This window comes from Oncorhynchus mykiss, chromosome 2 (genome assembly GCF_013265735.2).
Source record: "Oncorhynchus mykiss isolate Arlee chromosome 2, USDA_OmykA_1.1, whole genome shotgun sequence".
In the NCBI taxonomy this organism is placed as follows: Eukaryota; Metazoa; Chordata; class Actinopteri; order Salmoniformes; family Salmonidae; genus Oncorhynchus; species Oncorhynchus mykiss.
Genome location: NC_048566.1, coordinates 21,751,007 through 21,769,284, shown reverse-complemented (window position 1 = coordinate 21,769,284; position 18,278 = coordinate 21,751,007). Strand labels below are relative to the sequence as shown.

General features: G+C 45.9%; 1 protein-coding gene across 2 annotated transcripts in view; it reads right to left on the bottom strand.

The window, feature by feature from the left end:
- Nucleotides 1–11,992, bottom strand: part of LOC110537646 (multiple epidermal growth factor-like domains protein 8) — a 33,117-nt gene extending 21,125 nt beyond the window's left edge. For both annotated transcript variants that reach the window (XM_021623851.2, XM_021623859.2), the window contains exons 1-7: nucleotides 11,647–11,992; nucleotides 10,279–10,527; nucleotides 4,764–4,927; nucleotides 4,268–4,477; nucleotides 3,753–3,933; nucleotides 3,221–3,309; nucleotides 2,131–2,344 (exon numbers count right to left, since the gene is read on the bottom strand). In XM_021623851.2, coding sequence (XP_021479526.2) covers nucleotides 2,131–2,344; nucleotides 3,221–3,309; nucleotides 3,753–3,933; nucleotides 4,268–4,477; nucleotides 4,764–4,927; nucleotides 10,279–10,453 — 1,033 coding nt within the window. In that variant the 5' untranslated portion in view covers nucleotides 10,454–10,527; nucleotides 11,647–11,992. The remainder of the gene's footprint in view (nucleotides 1–2,130; nucleotides 2,345–3,220; nucleotides 3,310–3,752; nucleotides 3,934–4,267; nucleotides 4,478–4,763; nucleotides 4,928–10,278; nucleotides 10,528–11,646) is intronic.
- Between the last annotated feature and the right edge of the window lie 6,286 nt (nucleotides 11,993–18,278).

Genomic DNA, 18,278 nt, shown 5'->3' with positions numbered 1-18,278 from the left:
TGAGGAGTCTGTTTCTCAAACTAGACATTCTAATGTACTTGTCCTCTTGTTCAGTTGTGCACCGGGGCCTCCCACTCCTCTTTCTATTCTGGATAGAGCCAGTTTGCGCTGTTCTGTGAAGGGAGTAGTACACAGCGTTGTACGAGATCTTCAGTTTCTTGGCATTTTCTCACATGGAATAGCCTTCATTTCTCAGAGAAAGAATAGACTGACAAGTTTCAGAAGAAAGTTCATTGTTTCTGCCCATTTTGAGCCTGTAATCGAACCCACAAATGCTGATGCTTCAGATACTCAACTAGTCTAAAGAAGGACAGTTTTTTTGCTTCTTTAATCAGAACAGCAGTTTTCAACTGTGCTAACATAATTGCAAAAGGGTTTTCTAATGATCAAATAGCCTTTTAAAATGATAAACTTGGATTAGCTAACACAATGTGCCATTAGAACACAGGAGTGATGGTTGCTGATAATGGGCCTCTGTACGCTTATGTAGATATTCCATAAAAAAATCAGCCGTTTCCAGCTACAATAGTCATTTACAACATTAACAAGGTCTACACTGTATTTCTGATCAATTTGATGTTATTTTAATGGACACAAAATTAGCTTTTCTTTCTAAAACAAGGACATTTCTAAGTGACCCCAAACTTTTGAATGGTAGTGTAAGTATTCAGACCCTTTCCTCAGTACTTTGAAGCACATTTGGCAATGATTACAGCCTCAAGTATTCTTGGGTATGACGCTACAACCTTGCCACACGTGTATTCGGAGAGTTTCTCCCATTCTTCTCTGCAGATCCTCTCAAGCTCTGTCAGGTTGGACGAGGAGCCATTTTCAGGTCTATCCAGAGTTGTTCGATCAGGTTCAAGTCCGGGCTCTGGCTGGGCCACTCAAGGACACTCTGAAGCCACTCCTGCGTTGTCTTGGCTGTATGCTTAGGGTTGTTGTCCTGCTGGAAGGTGAACCTCTTCCACAGTCTGAGGTCCTGAGGGCTCTGGAGCAGGTTTTCGTCAAGGATCTCTTTGTACTTTGCTCTGATAATCTTTCCCTCGATCCTAACTAGTCTCCCTCCTACCACTGAAAAACATCCCCACAGCATTGTGCTACCACCACGCTTCACCATTGAGATGGTGCCAGGTTTCTTTCAGACGTGACGCTTGGCATTCAGACCAGAGAATCTTGTTTCTCATGGTCTGAGTCTTTAGATGCCTTTTGGCAAACTCCAAGCGGGCTGTCATGTGCCTTTTTACTGAAGAGTGGCTTCCGTCTGGCCACTCTACCATAAAGGCCTGATTGGTAGAGTGCTGCAGAGATGGTTGTCCTTCTGGAAGATTCTCCAATCTCCACAGGGGAACTCTGGAGCTCTGTCAGAGTGACCATCGGGTTCTTGGTCACCTCCCTGACCAAGGCCCTTCTCCCCCAATTGTCTAGTTTGGTCTTGGTGGTTCCAAACTTCTTCCATTTCAGAATGATGGTGAATGATGGTGATGATGGTGTTCTTGGGGACCTTCAATGCTGCAGACATTTTTTGGCACCCTTCCCCAGATCTGTGCCTTGACACAATCCTGTCCCGGAGCTCTACCGACAATTATTCTTTTTTCTGTGCCTTTACAAATCATTATGGGGTATTGTGTATAGGTTGACAAGGAACATTTTTTGTTTAATACATTTTAGACTAAGGCTGTAACGTAACAAAATGTGGAAAAATACTTTCCGAATGCACTGTATATTATCCCTGTGATTACAATGAAGAGAAAGACGTGGCACTCTGTTCTGGACCACCTGCAGCTTAACTAGGTCTTTCTTTGCAGCACTTGACCACATGACTGGAGAATAATCAAGAGAAGGCTAAATTAGAGCCTGCAGGACTTGGTTTTTGGAATCTGAAATCAAACAGTACAGCGTAAGAGTGAGAAAGTTAGACGCACAAATATCATACCCCCGAGACATCTTAACATCTTACCATTACAATAACAGGGGAGGTTAGCATTTATGCCACTAACTTTGTCACATATTCACGACTCATTCAGGATTATCCGCAATCATGGTAGCATCCACATTATAGGATAAGTGTTTATAAACATATTCTGCAAGAAGTTAGATGACAGCATTGTATTTCAATCAGTTATTTACCTCCAAATATGTAGAGATAGTTGTCCACTACAGATGCTGCATGGTTGGCCACCCTCGGTGCCCCGGGCGAATGGGATTGGCCGAGCTGCTGCCAGTCCTCCTGGATTGGGCGGTACATCCAGACGTCGCTGGCTAAAGCGCCGCTCATGAGCTCTCCTCCGAAGATCACCATGTTCCCCTTCCACTCTACTGCCGTGTGGGAGTGACGAGCCGCCTGACAGAGGGAGGGGGGAAAGAAAGAAGGGCGAGAGGAAGAGGGTGGTGATGAGAAGAGAGATGGCAGTTGGGATAGGGTGGGCAGGAGGAAGGGAAGGATGAGAGGAAGTGGGAACAAGAAGAAAGAGAAAAGGGAGGGGTCAGAGTGAGGGGATTACTGTGTGATTAACAGGGCCAAAGCTAGAGTGGTGTTTGTGAGACAAGGCGTAACCCGAAGGGGCCTGGGGCCAGGTCTTTTATACAAAAACGTCTGTAGAATCCGAATGGTTTGAGCTACAAACAATTAAAAGCTGAGTCACATGAACATGCTCATGTAACATGCTTTGCTCTATGACGCTCACAAGCTACACAAGAGTCGTTAAAACAGAAGGGGTTCTTCTACATAGAAGATCATAGTGAATCCCAGGACATAGTGTCTATAATACTGTAATAAGCTAACATAGTTGCTGTCAAACTCCAACAGTTGTCACTGACTAGTTAGATATTCATTTGCCAATAAGCAAACAATTTCTGTACTTACAGCATTCATATACATTATTTTTTTATCAGGTCAGCTTTGGCAGACTTTTTTTTTTTTTAAATCAACATTTGTCAATACAACTCACGAATGCAACTGTTTATATTAAATGGTTTTGTGTTCTACTTGTAGCCCTGGTTGTCTTGAAAAAAAAATGGTAAAACACTTTGTGAGGCTAAATAGAAGGGCTGGACATGTAGTTTAATGAAAGTCAGATAAATGAAAATCTGATTTTTGCAAGATTCTTGAATAAAATAATCAAAGCATAAGATAAACACAGGAAAGAATAACTAAAAGAGTACATTCTTTGATATATTTGATTAAGATTACATTTCTGGCATGCGGGGAGGCACTTACTGGGGAGTGTCCATAAGATCTGTTCTCCCATTGGTTCAAGCTGAAGTTGTATTTAACCAGGTCCCCCAAAGCTCGGTTCAGGTCAAACCCTGAAATATCAAAACAGCACCAACCATACAGAAGTAGTTAACCGATTACATCATGACATACACTGAAAGCCATAATGATTACTACGCAGAGCCAGTTGTCCAACAGCAATAAGGTCAAGGTCTTCTGTGAAGCCGTGTGCTCGCCTCATCTAAACTGGGTTAATGTTAACCAAGCCCAACAATACTCCTGATTGGGTCGATACCGGGTCTAGTTAGACAATGAATCAGCACATAAAGTGAAAACAAATCAATCCTAACATCCAGACGAGCAACACCCTCCTAACTAACAACCCTAACATCCTACACACCAACACTTGAATTCGAATAGTATACCGTATTGGTATCCCTTTGCATGTAAAACATTTTTTTAAAAATGTACAATGGGATCCAACACTATATAAAAAATAAATAAACAAACAGTTGTTCAGTGTTCTATCCCTCACCTCCAAACAGGTACATGGCTCCAGTGGAGGACAGGTAGACCCCAGCAGAGCCGGTCCGGGGGGGCATGTATGGGTCGCCCCCACTCACCTGCCACCACTGCCCCACCCCACTGTCATCACGGAGACCCAGCTGACAGCTCTGGCCCAGGAAGTCCGAGCTGCATAGACAACGCTCTCCTCTCTAAGAGAAAGAAGGAGAAAGAGAGAGGAGAACGTTTGAGAGAAATCAGCAATCAACAATATCTAAAGGAAAGGAGGGTCATTCAACCCCTATTTATGTTCCTGCTGTGCTGGTTTCCCCTTCTGTGTTTGAACTCAAATGTATAACCTGCTTAATAATTAACTCCTTAGGTAGCCTTGTACATAGGTTCCCTCAGCTAGCTGTCTTCAGCATCTCAGTTGGCTGTCCACTTTCCATCCTCACCCCAACCTTTGTTTTATTGCACTGTAATAAACCAACATCTCTAAAGACTGCACAGTTTCCAATGTGGATAATAAAGTCTCCCTCTTCTTACCTTGTCACAGGTGCCGTGCAGGATGCAGGCCTGGGGACATAGAGGGGTGTTGCAGTCGGCTCCTCCCCAGCCCAGGTGGCACTGGCACAGGGACGAGGCCGTGTCACAGCGCCCGTGACCTCCGCAGGCCCCAGGGCACACAGAGAACAAGTAGGTGGCATTGAAGCCCAGGAGGTTGTAGTTTGCATCGCTGAAGAGGTGGAGCAGCATCTGGAGGGAGGAGAGAAGACAGAAAGGATGTGAAGGGGCAATCAACAACTTGACTACATTTTTTCCATGATATTGTAATCCATCCAGCCCGTCAAGTCAGAAACGTCCAGCTGTCACTCAATTGTGTGATGAATTCAAATTGAGGCCATGGAAACCTGTCAATAAATCTATCCATTTAATGCTGGTATGAAAGGTTTCCCCACCCAAATCCCCAGCAGTCTGAGGTTGATATCTGACATCTCAGAACATGTCTAGTTCCGCCTTCCATAGATAATGATACGGTTACCTTGCCAGACTTGGCTTCTATGGGCTGCGGCAGGGTGTTGCCACTCAGACTGGCCAGTAGGGGGCTCTGGTAGGAGTCTCCATCGTAGACAAACAGGTAATCGTAGGTGCATTCTGTCTCCATGAAGGTGAAGTTCAGGACGATACGGTAATTGCTGCTGGGGGCTTGAGGAGAATACAGGAAAGAAACATCAGTCAGATATACCCAATATCACCGAGCCAGTGATACGCACCGGAGTGGAGAGCGGTGGATGGCCCCGTCCACTGGTCGTTGCCGCTGTGGAGGTGGGTGAGTGCTATGGTCCTATGGTTTCTCTCGACTCACCCGGCTCCAGGATAGATTTTGACTCTTCAAACATATCAAAGTCGCTATATGCGATCCCTGACTCTGTTTCTGGTACGCAATCTATTTTAATTAGTTCCCCGCATCCAGTGCAGGCGGGAGGGATTGTTAATTGCGCTACCGAACTGCCCCTAATCAAAACGAAACAAAACGGCCTAAACTCAGCCGTCAGAAAACACAGAAAATTTAACTTTTTTCAATGTGTCAATCACTCTCGAGTCATCTGGGACCCACGAGCTAAGCCCAAGGGACTACTAGGGGGGCACTTGAACATTCGTAGTGTCATTCCAAAAAGTGATCAAATTCAACATCTACTCACAGACTCCAACCTTGACTTTCTCTGCCTCTCAGAAACATGGCTCCATGGACACTCTCCATGTGCTGCTTTGATTGTGCCTGGCTACAATGTTTTCAGGAGAGACAGGATTGAAGGAAGAGGAGGGGGTGTGATGATTTACATTAAAGAACATATCCGATGTAAACAAATTGAGTGGTCATGTGATAATGAACTAGAATGTATCGGCCTGAACGTTACACTGTCTCCCCAAACGTCTTTTACCCTCATTGGAATGTATAGGCCACCTTCCACCAAAAGTGTGTTTTTTGATCAGTTTAATACTATGCTTAGGGAATGTGATTTTGGGAAAGAGGTAATCTTAATGGGAGATTTTAACATTAATTACAGTGCCTTGCGAAAGTATTCGGCCCCCTTGAACTTTGCGACCTTTTGCCACATTTCAGGCTTCAAACATAAAGATATAAAACTGTATTTTTGTGAAGAAACAACAAGTGGGACACAATCATGAAGTGGAACGACATTTATTGGATATTTCAAACTTTTTTAACAAATCAAAAACTGAAAAATTGGGCATGCAAAATTATTCAGCCCCCTTAAGTTAATACTTTGTAGCGCCACCTTTTGCTGCGATTACAGCTGTAAGTCGCTTGGGGTATGTCTCTATCAGTTTTGCACATCGAGAGACTGACATTTTTTCCCATTCCTCCTTGCAAAACAGCTCGAGCTCAGTGAGGATGGATGGAGAGCATTTGTGAACAGCAGTTTTCAGTTCTTTCCACAGATTCTCGATTGGATTCAGGTCTGGACTTTGACTTGGCCATTCTAACACCTGGATATGTTTATTTTTGAACCATTCCATTGTAGATTTTGCTTTGTGTTTTGGATCATTGTCTTGTTGGAAGACAAATCTCCGTCCCAGTCTTAGGTCTTTTGCAGACTCCATCAGGTTTTCTTCCAGAATGGTCCTGTATTTGGCTCCATCCATCTTCCCATCAATTTTAACCATCTTCCCTGTCCCTGCTGAAGAAAAGCAGGCCCAAACCATGATGCTGCCACCACCATGTTTGACAGTGGGGATGGTGTGTTCAGCTGTGTTGCTTTTACTCCAAACATTACGTTTGCATTGTTGCCAAAAAGTTCAATTTTGGTTTCATCTGACCAGAGCACCTTCTTCCACATGTTTGGTGTGTCTCCCAGGTGGCTAGTGGCAAACTTTAAACAACACTTTTTATGGATATCTTTAAGAAATGGCTTTCTTCTTGCCACTCTTCCATAAAGGCCAAATTTGTGCAATATACGACTGATTGTTGTCCTATGGACAGAGTCTCCCACCTCAGCTGTAGATCTCTGCAGTTCATCCAGAGTGATCATGGGCCTCTTGGCTGCATCTCTGATCAGTCTTCTCCTTGTATGAGCTGAAAGTTTAGAGGGACGGCCAGGTCTTGGTAGATTTGCAGTGGTCTGATACTCCTTCCATTTCAATTTTATCGCTTGCACAGTGCTCCTTGGGATGTTTAAAGCTTGGGAAATCTTTTTGTATCCAAATCCGGCTTTAAACTTCTTCACAACAGTATCTCGGACCTGCCTGGTGTGTTCCTTGTTCTTCATGATGCTCTCTGCGCTTTTAACGGACCTCTGAGACTATCACAGTGCAGGTGCATTTATACGGAGACTTGATTACACACAGGTGGATTGTATTTATCATCATTAGTCATTTAGGTCAACATTGGATCATTCAGAGATCCTCACGGAACGTCTGGAGAGAGTTTGCTGCACTGAAAGTAAAGGGGCTGAATAATTTTGCACGGCCAATTTTTCAGTTTTTGATTTGTTAAAAAAGTTTGAAATATCCAATAAATGTCGTTCCATTTCATGATTGTGTCCCACTTGTTGTTGATTCTTCACAAAAAAATACAGTTTTATATCTTTATGTTTGAAGCCTGAAATGTGGCAAAAGGTGTTGTAGGAAAGTGTTGTAGTGTGTTGTAGGAGTGTTGTAGGAAACCCCTCAAACGGATCACTAATACCTTTGACCTTACACAGCTAGTTAAAGGGCCAACCAGGGTGACTTGTTGCTCTAAAACACAGATTGATTTGGTGTTCAGTAATAAACCAGAGAGAGTGACTAAATCATTCAATATGGGTACTGGGCTATCTGATCATAATCTGACACTTATAGCCAGAAAGCTGTCTAAGAGCAGGTTTAACCTCTCTACTGTTAGAAAGCCGGATCAACTCAGAATACCTAAGAGTGAATTAAACTATTTTGAAAAAGCAATTAAGGGAATAAACTGGAATGATCTCTTGTCCTATACAGACGTGGAAGCTGATAGTCAGGTTTTTCTATCCACAATCCAGACTACAATAAATGGCTTCCTAAAGAAAATCAAATCCAAACCTGGCCAAAAGAGCACTCTTCCTTGGCTAAATGGAGAAATCTGGAAATTGATGAAAAAATGAGATTATGCTCTAAAAATAGCCCTAAAATCTAAATTAGAGCATGACAGACGTAGGTTTACCATATTGAGAAATAAGGTGATGAAAGAAATCAGACAGGCCAAGGCAAACAATTATTAACATAATTGGTGAAGCAAAGGGAAATTCTAAATTGATATGGGAGAATCTAAAAAAGTTAACAGGGAAAGACCATAGTAACACTGCAAAAAGACTAGAAATCATGGTGAATAACAATCTAACACAGGATGCAGTTGAAATAGCAATAGCCTTCAATTCCTACTTTATTGACTCTGTCAGGGTACTGACACAGAACCCCTCCACTTGTTTCTTGGGCTCAGTGCTAGTGAATGACACAACCTGTCTTCATCATAAGGGAGGTTTCTGAGTCAAAGGTGAACAAGGTGATTAGCTCACTAAAGAACTCTAAAACCAAAGATGTGTTTGGGATGGACTCTACCTTTCTTAAAAACTACAAAGAGTCACTCATTGGCCCCATTACTAAGGTCACCAACACATCTATTGGTCTCGGTGTGTTTCCAAGGGTATGGAAGTCGGCCATAATAACGGCCATCTTTAAATCAGGCGACCCTGCTGACGTGAGTAACTACAGGCCCATTAGTATACTACCTGTGGTGTCAAAGGTTGTTGAAAAGTGTGTAGCAGAACAACTGATTGCCCACCTCAACAACAGCCCCTTCACATTACACTCCATGCAGTTTGGCTTCAGAGCGAAACACTCCACAGAAACGGCCAACTGCTTTCTTCTGGAAAATGTGAAGTCCAAGATGGACAAAGGGGGTGCTGTTGGGGCTGTGTTTCTGGACCTAAGGAAGGCTTTTGATACTGTTAACCATGAGATTCTCATCACAAAATTGTCCAAGTTCAACTTTTCCCCTGATGCCTTGAGATGGATGAAATCATACCTTGAAGGCAGAACTCAGTGTGTCAGAGTGAGCAATGAGCTGTCGCCCACTTGTAGCTATGATGTGGGCGTGCCCCAAGGGTCAATACTGGGGCCCCTCCTGTTCAGCCTGTACATTAATGATCTGCCTTCTGTCTGTACTGGGTCTGAAGTTCAAATGTATGCAGATGATACAGTGATATATGTGCATGCAAAGAGCAAACAACAAGCTGCACAAGAACTCACTACTGTAATGGTCCAGGTTACAAAGTGGCTCAGTGACTCGTGTTTGCATCTCAATGTGAAAAAAACTGTTTGCATGTTCTTCACAAAGAGGGCAACAGATGCTACTGAGCCAGATGTCTATGTGTCAGGGGAGAAGCTCCAGGTGGTATCCGATTTTAAGTACCTTGGCATCATACTTGATTCCAACCTCTCTTTTAAAAAGCATGTGAAAAAGGTAATTCAAATAACCAAATTCAACCTAGCTAATTTCCGATTTATACAAAAAATTTTGACTGCAGAGGTAGCAAAATTGTACTTCAAATCTATGATACTCCCCCACTTAACATACTGCTTGACTAGTTGGGCCCAAGCTTGCTGTACAACATTAAAACCTATTCAGCCTGTCTACAAACAGGCTCTCAAAGTGCTTGATAGGAAGCCCAATAGCCATCATCATTGTCACATCCTTAGAAAGCATGAGCTCGAGTTGGGAAAATCTTGTGCAATACACCGACGCATGTCTTGTATTCAAGATCCTTAATGGCCTGGCTCCCCCTCCACTCAATATTTTTGTTAAACAGAAAACCCAGACATATGGCAGCAGATCCACAAGGTCTGCCATGAAAGGTGACTGTATAGTTCCCCTAAGGAAAAGCACCTTTAGTAAATCTGCATTCTCTGTGAGAGCTTCCCATGTCTGGAATACACTGCCATCAGACACACATAACTGCACCACATATCACACTTTCACAAAATGCTTGAAAACATGGCTAAAGGTCAATCAGATTTGTGAACATGGTTCCTAGCTGTGTGTTGCCGCTTTCCATGTTATCTGTTGTCTGTAGCTTGTGAGGTGTGGAAACACTTTGTTGCTTTTATGAATTTTGTCTTGCTGCTTTTTATTTTATGTTGCTCTGTCTGTATGCTGCGTCTTGCTTGTCCTATGTTGCTCTGTCTGTATGCTATGTCTTGCTTGTCCTATGTTGCTATGTCTTGCTTGTTCTATGCTGCTATTGTCTATATTGTAATTGTTTTTAATAACCTGCCCAGGGACTGCGGTTGAAAATTAGCCGGCTGGCTAAAACCGGCACTTTTACTGAAACGTTGATTAATGTGCACTGTCCCTGTAAAAATAAAAAATAAACTCAAACTCAATATAATTTAGAGTTTACTTAATTTGCCCTAGACAGGATTTTTCCTTGGCATATCTTGAGATCTATGTATTCACATTAAACTGACAACCAACACACACTCATCACGGCACTCAGTTCTGCCACCACTGTCTCACTCACCTTTGATGAGCCACTCGCAGTTCCCGTTTACAGAGTAGTTCCCTGGCCCGTCTGTGACGTACCCTGGGGGGCCCCTGAGCACCTGTCTGTGGCCCTTACAGTCTCCTGCCCAACACCCAGGGGCTACAGCCACCAGCAGCAACCCCAGCAGGGGGACATGGAGGAGGGAGGCCATCCTCTCCCCCACCTGGAATAGGTGGAGGAGGTGAAGATGGGGTTGTCCGATTACCTCGCTCACAAGCCGGGAACCTAGAAACGGTTCAAACAAACAATGCAACTTCAATGAGATGGATATGCTAAAAATATTTTACAAAGCAAAGAGGTTACATTTCAACATAGGATGAAAGATGCTCTAGTTTTGCCTATATGTCACATCAGTGTTGCTTTCTGGTTACAGTCCCATATTTAGAGTAAAATATCTAAAACTCTGCAAGATAGCCTTTTGGCAATAACTTGCAATCAAACATCAGCCAAATACATATTGCAGTCACATACAGAAGTAACCAAACAGGCAAAAAAATGTTTTGTGCTGGCAGGTAGACAAGAGATTCTTTAATTTATGTCCATGGCACGGTGTCAACTTAAGGAATGTGCTTTTCATATGAGACTAACGTTAGTGTTATTACTTTTCCAATTATTTCTGTCTCTGGGCAAGGTAAATTAATGATTCACGTTTTGTAAAGTGGCAACGTGTACCCCGCACATTGTAGAATATTCGGCTTGTCAATATGACAAAATCTCATTAATTTGAATTACAGACATATACAAATAGTTACTTACACTTGCCAACACATTAAGACGTTTTCTATATATATATTTCATAGCTAATCATCATCACAGTTATGTCTATGGGTGCTGCTCCGTTTCTAGCTTACTAATTAGCAAAAATCTCAATTGAATCACGTTTAGCAAATATTTTTTAATTAAATGCCATGAAACGGTGAGCGAGCAGCTAGCTAACGTTACTAGTAGCTAGCCACTATCAAACAATGCTTACTATCCGCAGACAAACGATAACTAGCTAGCTAACGTTAACTGTTATTGCTATGGCTAGCTAACGTAATGTCATTAGTTGGCTAACGTTAACATAATAGCTAAATACAAACTTTGCACGTTGTTAGTTGCTAGTTAGTTATAACCAGCTAGCAAGCGAGTATTGAACGTTAGTTAGCGTAGCGGATTTGCTGTTATCATGAACGCGATACCAGTCACCACAGTAGCAGAGGACCGTTCGCTTAGCCTTCCCATTCATTTGTCTAACTAACCAGATCCCACATCTCCGTCCCCATGATATTTTATATTGTCAGATAGTTATGAGCGACACACTGCATAACTGAATGTGAGATAGCTGACGTTAGCTAGCAGTACCAAAGAGGATCGTCGGACTCCAGCACTGGACTCCAGTACTCGATGTCCGGAATCACAGGACACAGACCACCCTCCGCAGGGGCTCGCGCTTACTGGATGGCTGCTAGCTAGTTAGCGACCAAGCTAACTTTACTCCAGATGCAAAAGCGCAGTCGTTGGCCATTTATTCAATGATGGTTAGCTAAATCATAATAATAATTAAATACATCTGTCGCAGCTTCAGACATATCTTCATTATTTTTGCCATAAACTATCCTCTTACGCATAAGCACACTAGCCAGCGTGAAATGTTACTTGCTTATTGCCTGACCTCATGAAATGTTTATTGTTTTTGTATATGACAGCCTCCCACACAAAAGGCTCCTCCTCTTGTTCTTCTTCTTTAAAGTTTTATGGCAGACTAAACCTATTCTGCCACCTACCGTACGGGGTATTGAAACAAAAATAAAGAATATTCCATTGTATGCACGGCTTCTTCTTCTTTTTTAATAAGGGTTTATGGCAGACTACATATATTGGTGTATTACCGCCATCTAATGTACAGGGCAATGAAACAAAACATATTCCATTACGGGAAGGGGGGGGGGGGGGGGGGGGGGGGGGGGGTGCGGCGAGGGGACCGGCAACATACAAAATACAAAGAAAAAATAAATAAATCATCCCACTCCTTCAGTCACAGATTCCCTGTCTGTATGCACCGTGCAGTTGATAACCAATGCAATAAACAATACAAAGTCCACCTTCTTAACATGCAACATGTTGACAAGGAATATTATCTGGTGTCTCTACTCCTACTACCATTAGTTCTTCAACTTCACTCCTTTCTTCCACTCTTCTCACCGACTCCGGATAGGAGACATGCTGGACAGCCCTTATTCTTGACACCTCCGTCTCCTTCAACCTGACAGGACACTTCAGAAATTCAGTTGTCTGTTCACCAACACAATTGCAGAATTTAGGCTCAGCTAGCATATGACACCGCTCATATCTACATACACTTGACACATGACTAAATCATTTGCATTTATTACACTGCATGGGTTTGGGCATGAAGGCTCTCACAGGGAATCTCATAAAACCCAAATACACGTGAGAAGGGAGAGACTTCATCAGAAAACAGTAGAACGGATGGAGTAGAACGCATCCACCATGCAAGTCAAAAAGTGTGCACCAACCACTTCATCCAATTCTTCCCATATACTCTTGGTGTTACGGTGCGTGAATGAGGACCCAAAAGCGAATTAACTTAAACAGAGCTTCTTTAATTACCAAACATAGGTAGGCTCAGACGGACCGGCAGATTCCGACAGGACAAGACAAGGTTACAGCAAACATGACGACAGTCTGGTTCAGGCATGAAACACAACAAACAAGAATCCGACAAGGACAGGAGCAGAAACAGAGAGAGATATAGGGACCTAATCAGAGGGAAAAAGGGAACAGGTGGGAAAAGGGGTGACGAGGTGGTTAGGAGGAGACAAGGCACAGCTGGGGGAAAGAGGGGGAGAAAAGGTAACCTAACAACGACCAGCAGAGGGAGACAGGGTGAAGGGAAAGGACAGAGACAAGACACAACATGACAGTACATGACAGTACCCCCCCACTCACCGAGCGCCTCCTGGCGCACTCGAGGAGGAAACCTGGCGGCAACGGAGGAAATCCTCGATCAGCGCACGGTCCAGCACGTCCCGAGAGGGAACCCAACTCCTCTCCTCAGGACCGTACCCCTCCCAATCTACGAGGTACTGGTGACCACGGCCCCGAGGACGCATGTCCAAAATTCTACGGACCCTGTAGATGGGTGCGCCCTCGACAAGGATGGGGGGGGGGGGGGGGGGGGGGAAGACGAGCGGGGGCGCGAAGGACGGGCTTGATGCAGGAGACATGGAAGACCGGGTGGACGCGACGAAGGTATCGCGGAAGAAGAAGTCGAACTGCGACAGGATTAATGACCCGAGAAATACGGAACGGACCAATGAACCGCGGGGTCAACTTGCGAGAAGCCGTCTTAAGGGGAAGGTTCTGAGTGGAGAGCCAAACTCTCTGACCGCGACAATATCTAGGACTCTTAGTTCTACGCTTATTAGCAGCCCTCACAGTCTGCGTCCTATAACGGCAAAGTGCAGACCTGACCCTCTTCCAGGTGCGCTCGCAACGTTGGACAAAAGCCTGAGCGGAGGGGACGCTGGACTCGGCGAACTGAGATGAGAACAACGGAGGCTGGTACCCGAGGCTACTCTGAAAAGGAGATAGCCCGGTCGCAGACGAAGGAAGCGAGTTGTGGGCGTATTCTGCCCAGGGGAGCTGTTCTGACCAAGACGCAGGGTTGCGAAAAGAAAGACTGCGTAAGATGCGACCAATAGTCTGATTGGCCCGTTCTGCTTGACCGTTAGACTGGGGGTGAAAGCCGGAAGAGAGACTGACGGAAGCCCCAATCAAACGGCAAAACTCCCTCCAAAATTGAGACGTGAATTGCGGACCTCTGTCCGAAACGACGTCCGACGGAAGGCCATGAATTCTGAAAACATTCTCGATGATGATCTGTGCCGTCTCTTTAGCAGAAGGAAGCTTAGCAAGGGGAATGAAATGAGCCGCCTTAGAGAACCTATCGACAACCGTAAGAATAACAGTCTTCCCCGCTGACGAAGGCAGTCCGGTGACAAAATCTAAGGCGATGTGAGACCACGGTCGAGAGGGAATAGGAAGCGGCCTGAGACGGCCGGCAGGAGGAGAGTTACCGGACTTAGTCTGCGCGCAGACCGAACAAGCAGCCACGAAACGACGCGTGTCATGCTCCCGGGTGGGCCACCAAAAACGCTGGCGAATGGAAGCAAGCGTACCCCGAACGCCAGGGTGGCCGGCTAACTTGGCAGAGTGAGCCCACTGAAGAACGGCCAGACGAGTAGGAACGGGAACGAAAAGAAGGTTCCTAGGACAAGCGCGCGGCGACGGAGTGTGAGTGAGCGCTTGCTTTACCTGCCTCTCAATTCCCCAGACAGTCAACCCGACAACACGCCCCTCAGGGAGAATCCCCTCGGGGTCAGTGGAGGCTACTGAAGAACTGAAGAGACGAGACAAAGCATCAGGCTTGGTGTTCTTAGAGCCCGGACGATAAGAAATCACGAACTCGAAACGAGCGAAAAACAGCGCCCAACGCGCCTGACGCGCATTAAGTCGTTTGGCAGAACGGATGTACTCAAGGTTCCTATGGTCAGTCCAAACGACAAAAGGAACGGTCGCCCCCTCCAACCACTGTCGCCATTCGCCTAGGGCTAACCGGATGGCGAGCAGTTCGCGGTTACCCACATCATAGTTACGTTCCGACGGCGACAGGCGATGAGAAAAATACGCGCATGGGTGGACCTTGTCGTCAGAGAGGGAGCGCTGAGAAAGAATGGCTCCCACGCCCACCTCTGACGCGTCAACCTCGACAACGAACTGTCTAGAGACGTCAGGTGTAACAAGGATAGGAGCGGATGTAAAACGATTCTTGAGGAGATCAAAAGCTCCCTGGGCGGAAACGGACCACTTAAAGCACGTCTTGACAGAAGTAAGGGCTGTGAGAGGAGCTGCCACCTGACCGAAATTACGGATGAAACGACGATAGAAGTTCGCGAAGCCGAGAAAGCGCTGCAGCTCGACGCGTGACTTAGGGACGGGCCAATCAATGACAGCTTGGACCTTAGCGGGATCCATCTTAATGCCTTCAGCGGAAATAACAGAACCGAGAAATGTGACGGAGGAGGCATGAAAAGTGCACTTCTCAGCCTTCACAAAAAGACAATTCTCTAAAAGGCGCTGGAGGACACGTCGAACGTGCTGAACATGAATCTGGAGTGACGGTGAAAAAATCAGGATATCATCAAGGTAAACGAAAACAAAGATGTTCAGCATGTCTCTCAGGACATCATTGACTAATGCCTGAAAGACAGCTGGAGCGTTAGCGAGGCCGAAAGGAAGAACCCGGTATTTAAAGTGCCCTAACGGAGTGTTAAACGCCGTCTTCCACTCGTCCCCCTCCCTGATGCGCACGAGATGGTAAGCGTTACGAAGGTCCAACTTAGTGAAAAACCTGGCTCCCTGCAGGATCTCGAAGGCTGAAGACATAAGAGGAAGCGGATAACGATTCTTCACTGTTATGTCATTCAGCCCTCGATAATCTATGCAGGGGCGCAGAGACCCGTCCTTCTTCTTGACAAAAAAAAACCCCGCTCCGGCGGGAGAGGAGGAGGGGACTACGGTACCGGCGTCAAGAGCTACAGACAAATAATCCTCGAGAGCCTTACGTTCGGGAGCCGACAGAGAGTATAGTCTACCCCGGGGGGGAGTGGTTCCCGGAAGGAGATCAATACTACAATCATACGACCGGTGTGGAGGAAGAGAGGTGGCCCTGGACCGACTGAACACCGTGCGCAGATCGTGATATTCCTCCGGCACCCCTGTCAAATCACCAGGCTCCTCCTGTGAAGAAGAGACAGAGGAAACAGGAGGGATAGCAGACATTAAACATTTCACATGACAAGAGACGTTCCAGGAGAAGATAGAATTACTAGACCAATTAATGGAAGGATTATGACAAACTAGCCAGGGATGGCCCAAAACAACAGGTGTAAAAGGTGAACGAAAAATTAAAAAAGAAATGGTTTCACTATGATTACCAGAAACAGTGAGGGTTAAAGGTAGCGTCTCACGCTGAATCCTGGGGAGAGGACTACCATCCAGGGCGAACAAGGCCGTGGGCTCCTTTAACTGTCTGAGAGGAATGTCATGTTCCCGAGCCCAGGTCTCGTCCATAAAACAGCCCTCCGCCCCAGAGTCTATTAAGGCACTGCAGGAAGCTGACGAACCGGTCCAGCGTAGATGGACCGACAAGGTAGTGCAGGATCTTGAAGGAGAGACAGGAGTAGTAGCGCTCACCAGTAGCCCTCCGCTTACTGATGAGCTCTGGCCTTTTACTGGACATGAAGTGACAAAATGACCAGCGGAACCGCAATAGAGACAGAGGCGGTTGGTGATTCTCCGTTCCCTCTCCTTAGTCGAGATGCGGATACCTCCCAGCTGCATGGGCTCAGCACCCGAGCCGGCAGAGGAAGATGGTAGTGATGCGGAGAGGGGGGCAACGGAGAACGCGAGCTCCTTTCCACGAGCTCGGTGACGAAGATCAACCCGTCGCTCAATGCGAATAGCGAGTTCAATCAAGGAATCCACGCTGGAAGGAACCTCCCGGGAGAGAATCTCATCCTTTACCTCTGCGCGGAGACCCTCCAGAAAACGAGCGAGCAAAGCCGGCTCGTTCCAGCCACTGGAGGCAGCAAGAGTGCGAAACTCAATAGAGTAGTCTGTTATGGATCGATTACCTTGACATAGGGAAGACAGGGCCCTGGAAGCCTCCTCCCCAAAAACAGATCGATCAAAAACCCGTATCATCTCCTCCTTAAAGTCCTGATACTGGTTAGTACACTCAGCCCTTGCCTCCCAGATTGCCGTGCCCCACTCACGAGCCCGTCCAATAAGGAGAGATATGACGTAGGCGACACGAGCAGTGCTCCTGGAGAAAGTGTAGGGCTGGAGAGAAAACACAATATCACACTGGGTGAGGAACGAGCGGCATTCAGTGGGCTCCCCAGAGTAACACGGCGGGTTATTGATTCTGGGCTCCGGAGATTCGAAAGCCCTGGAAGTGGCCGGTGGATCGAGGCGGAGATGGTGAACCTGTTCTGTGAGGTTGGAGACTTGGGTGGCCAGGGTCTCAACGGCATGTCGAGCAGCAGACAATTCCTGCTCGTGTCTGCCTAGCATCGCTCCCTGGATCCCGACGGCTGAGTGGAGAGGATCCGAAGTCGCTGGGTCCATTCTTGGTCGGATTCTTCTGTTACGGTGCGTGAATGAGGACCCAAAAGCGAATGAACTTAAACAGAGCTTCTTTAATTACCAAACATAGGTAGGCTCAGACGGACCGGCAGATTCCGACAGGACAAGACAAGGTTACAGCAAACATGACGACAGTCTGGTTCAGGCATGAAACACAACAAACAAGAATCCGACAAGGACAGGAGCAGAAACAGAGAGAGATATAGGGACCTAATCAGAGGGAAAAAGGGAACAGGTGGGAAAAGGGGTGACGAGGTGGTTAGGAGGAGACAAGGCACAGCTGGGGGAAAGAGGGGGAGAAAAGGTAACCTAACAACGACCAGCAGAGGGAGACAGGGTGAAGGGAAAGGACAGAGACAAGACACAACATGACAGTACATGACACTTGGCTTTTACTTCGAGCACCACCCCATAGTTAACACCCTTGTTAGGCGCAATGCTTCATAGATCCACATTCCAGTCACTCCTATCTTCTTGAGTCACAGAGCATGCTCCTTCTGTTCCAAAGATATCAGTGGAGGCTGCTGAAGGGAGGACGGCTCATGATAATGGCTGGACTGGAGTCAATAGAATGGCATCCAACACATGGAAACCACATGTTTGATGTGTTGATACCATTCCATTGACTCCATTCCAGCTATTGTTATGAGCTGTCCTCCCTTCAGCAGCCTCCAATGATAGATATACAAAAAAACTAAATATACCCACTTCCCGTTACTCTCATCTACGCCACCTCATCCAATGCATCCACAATTTTCTTC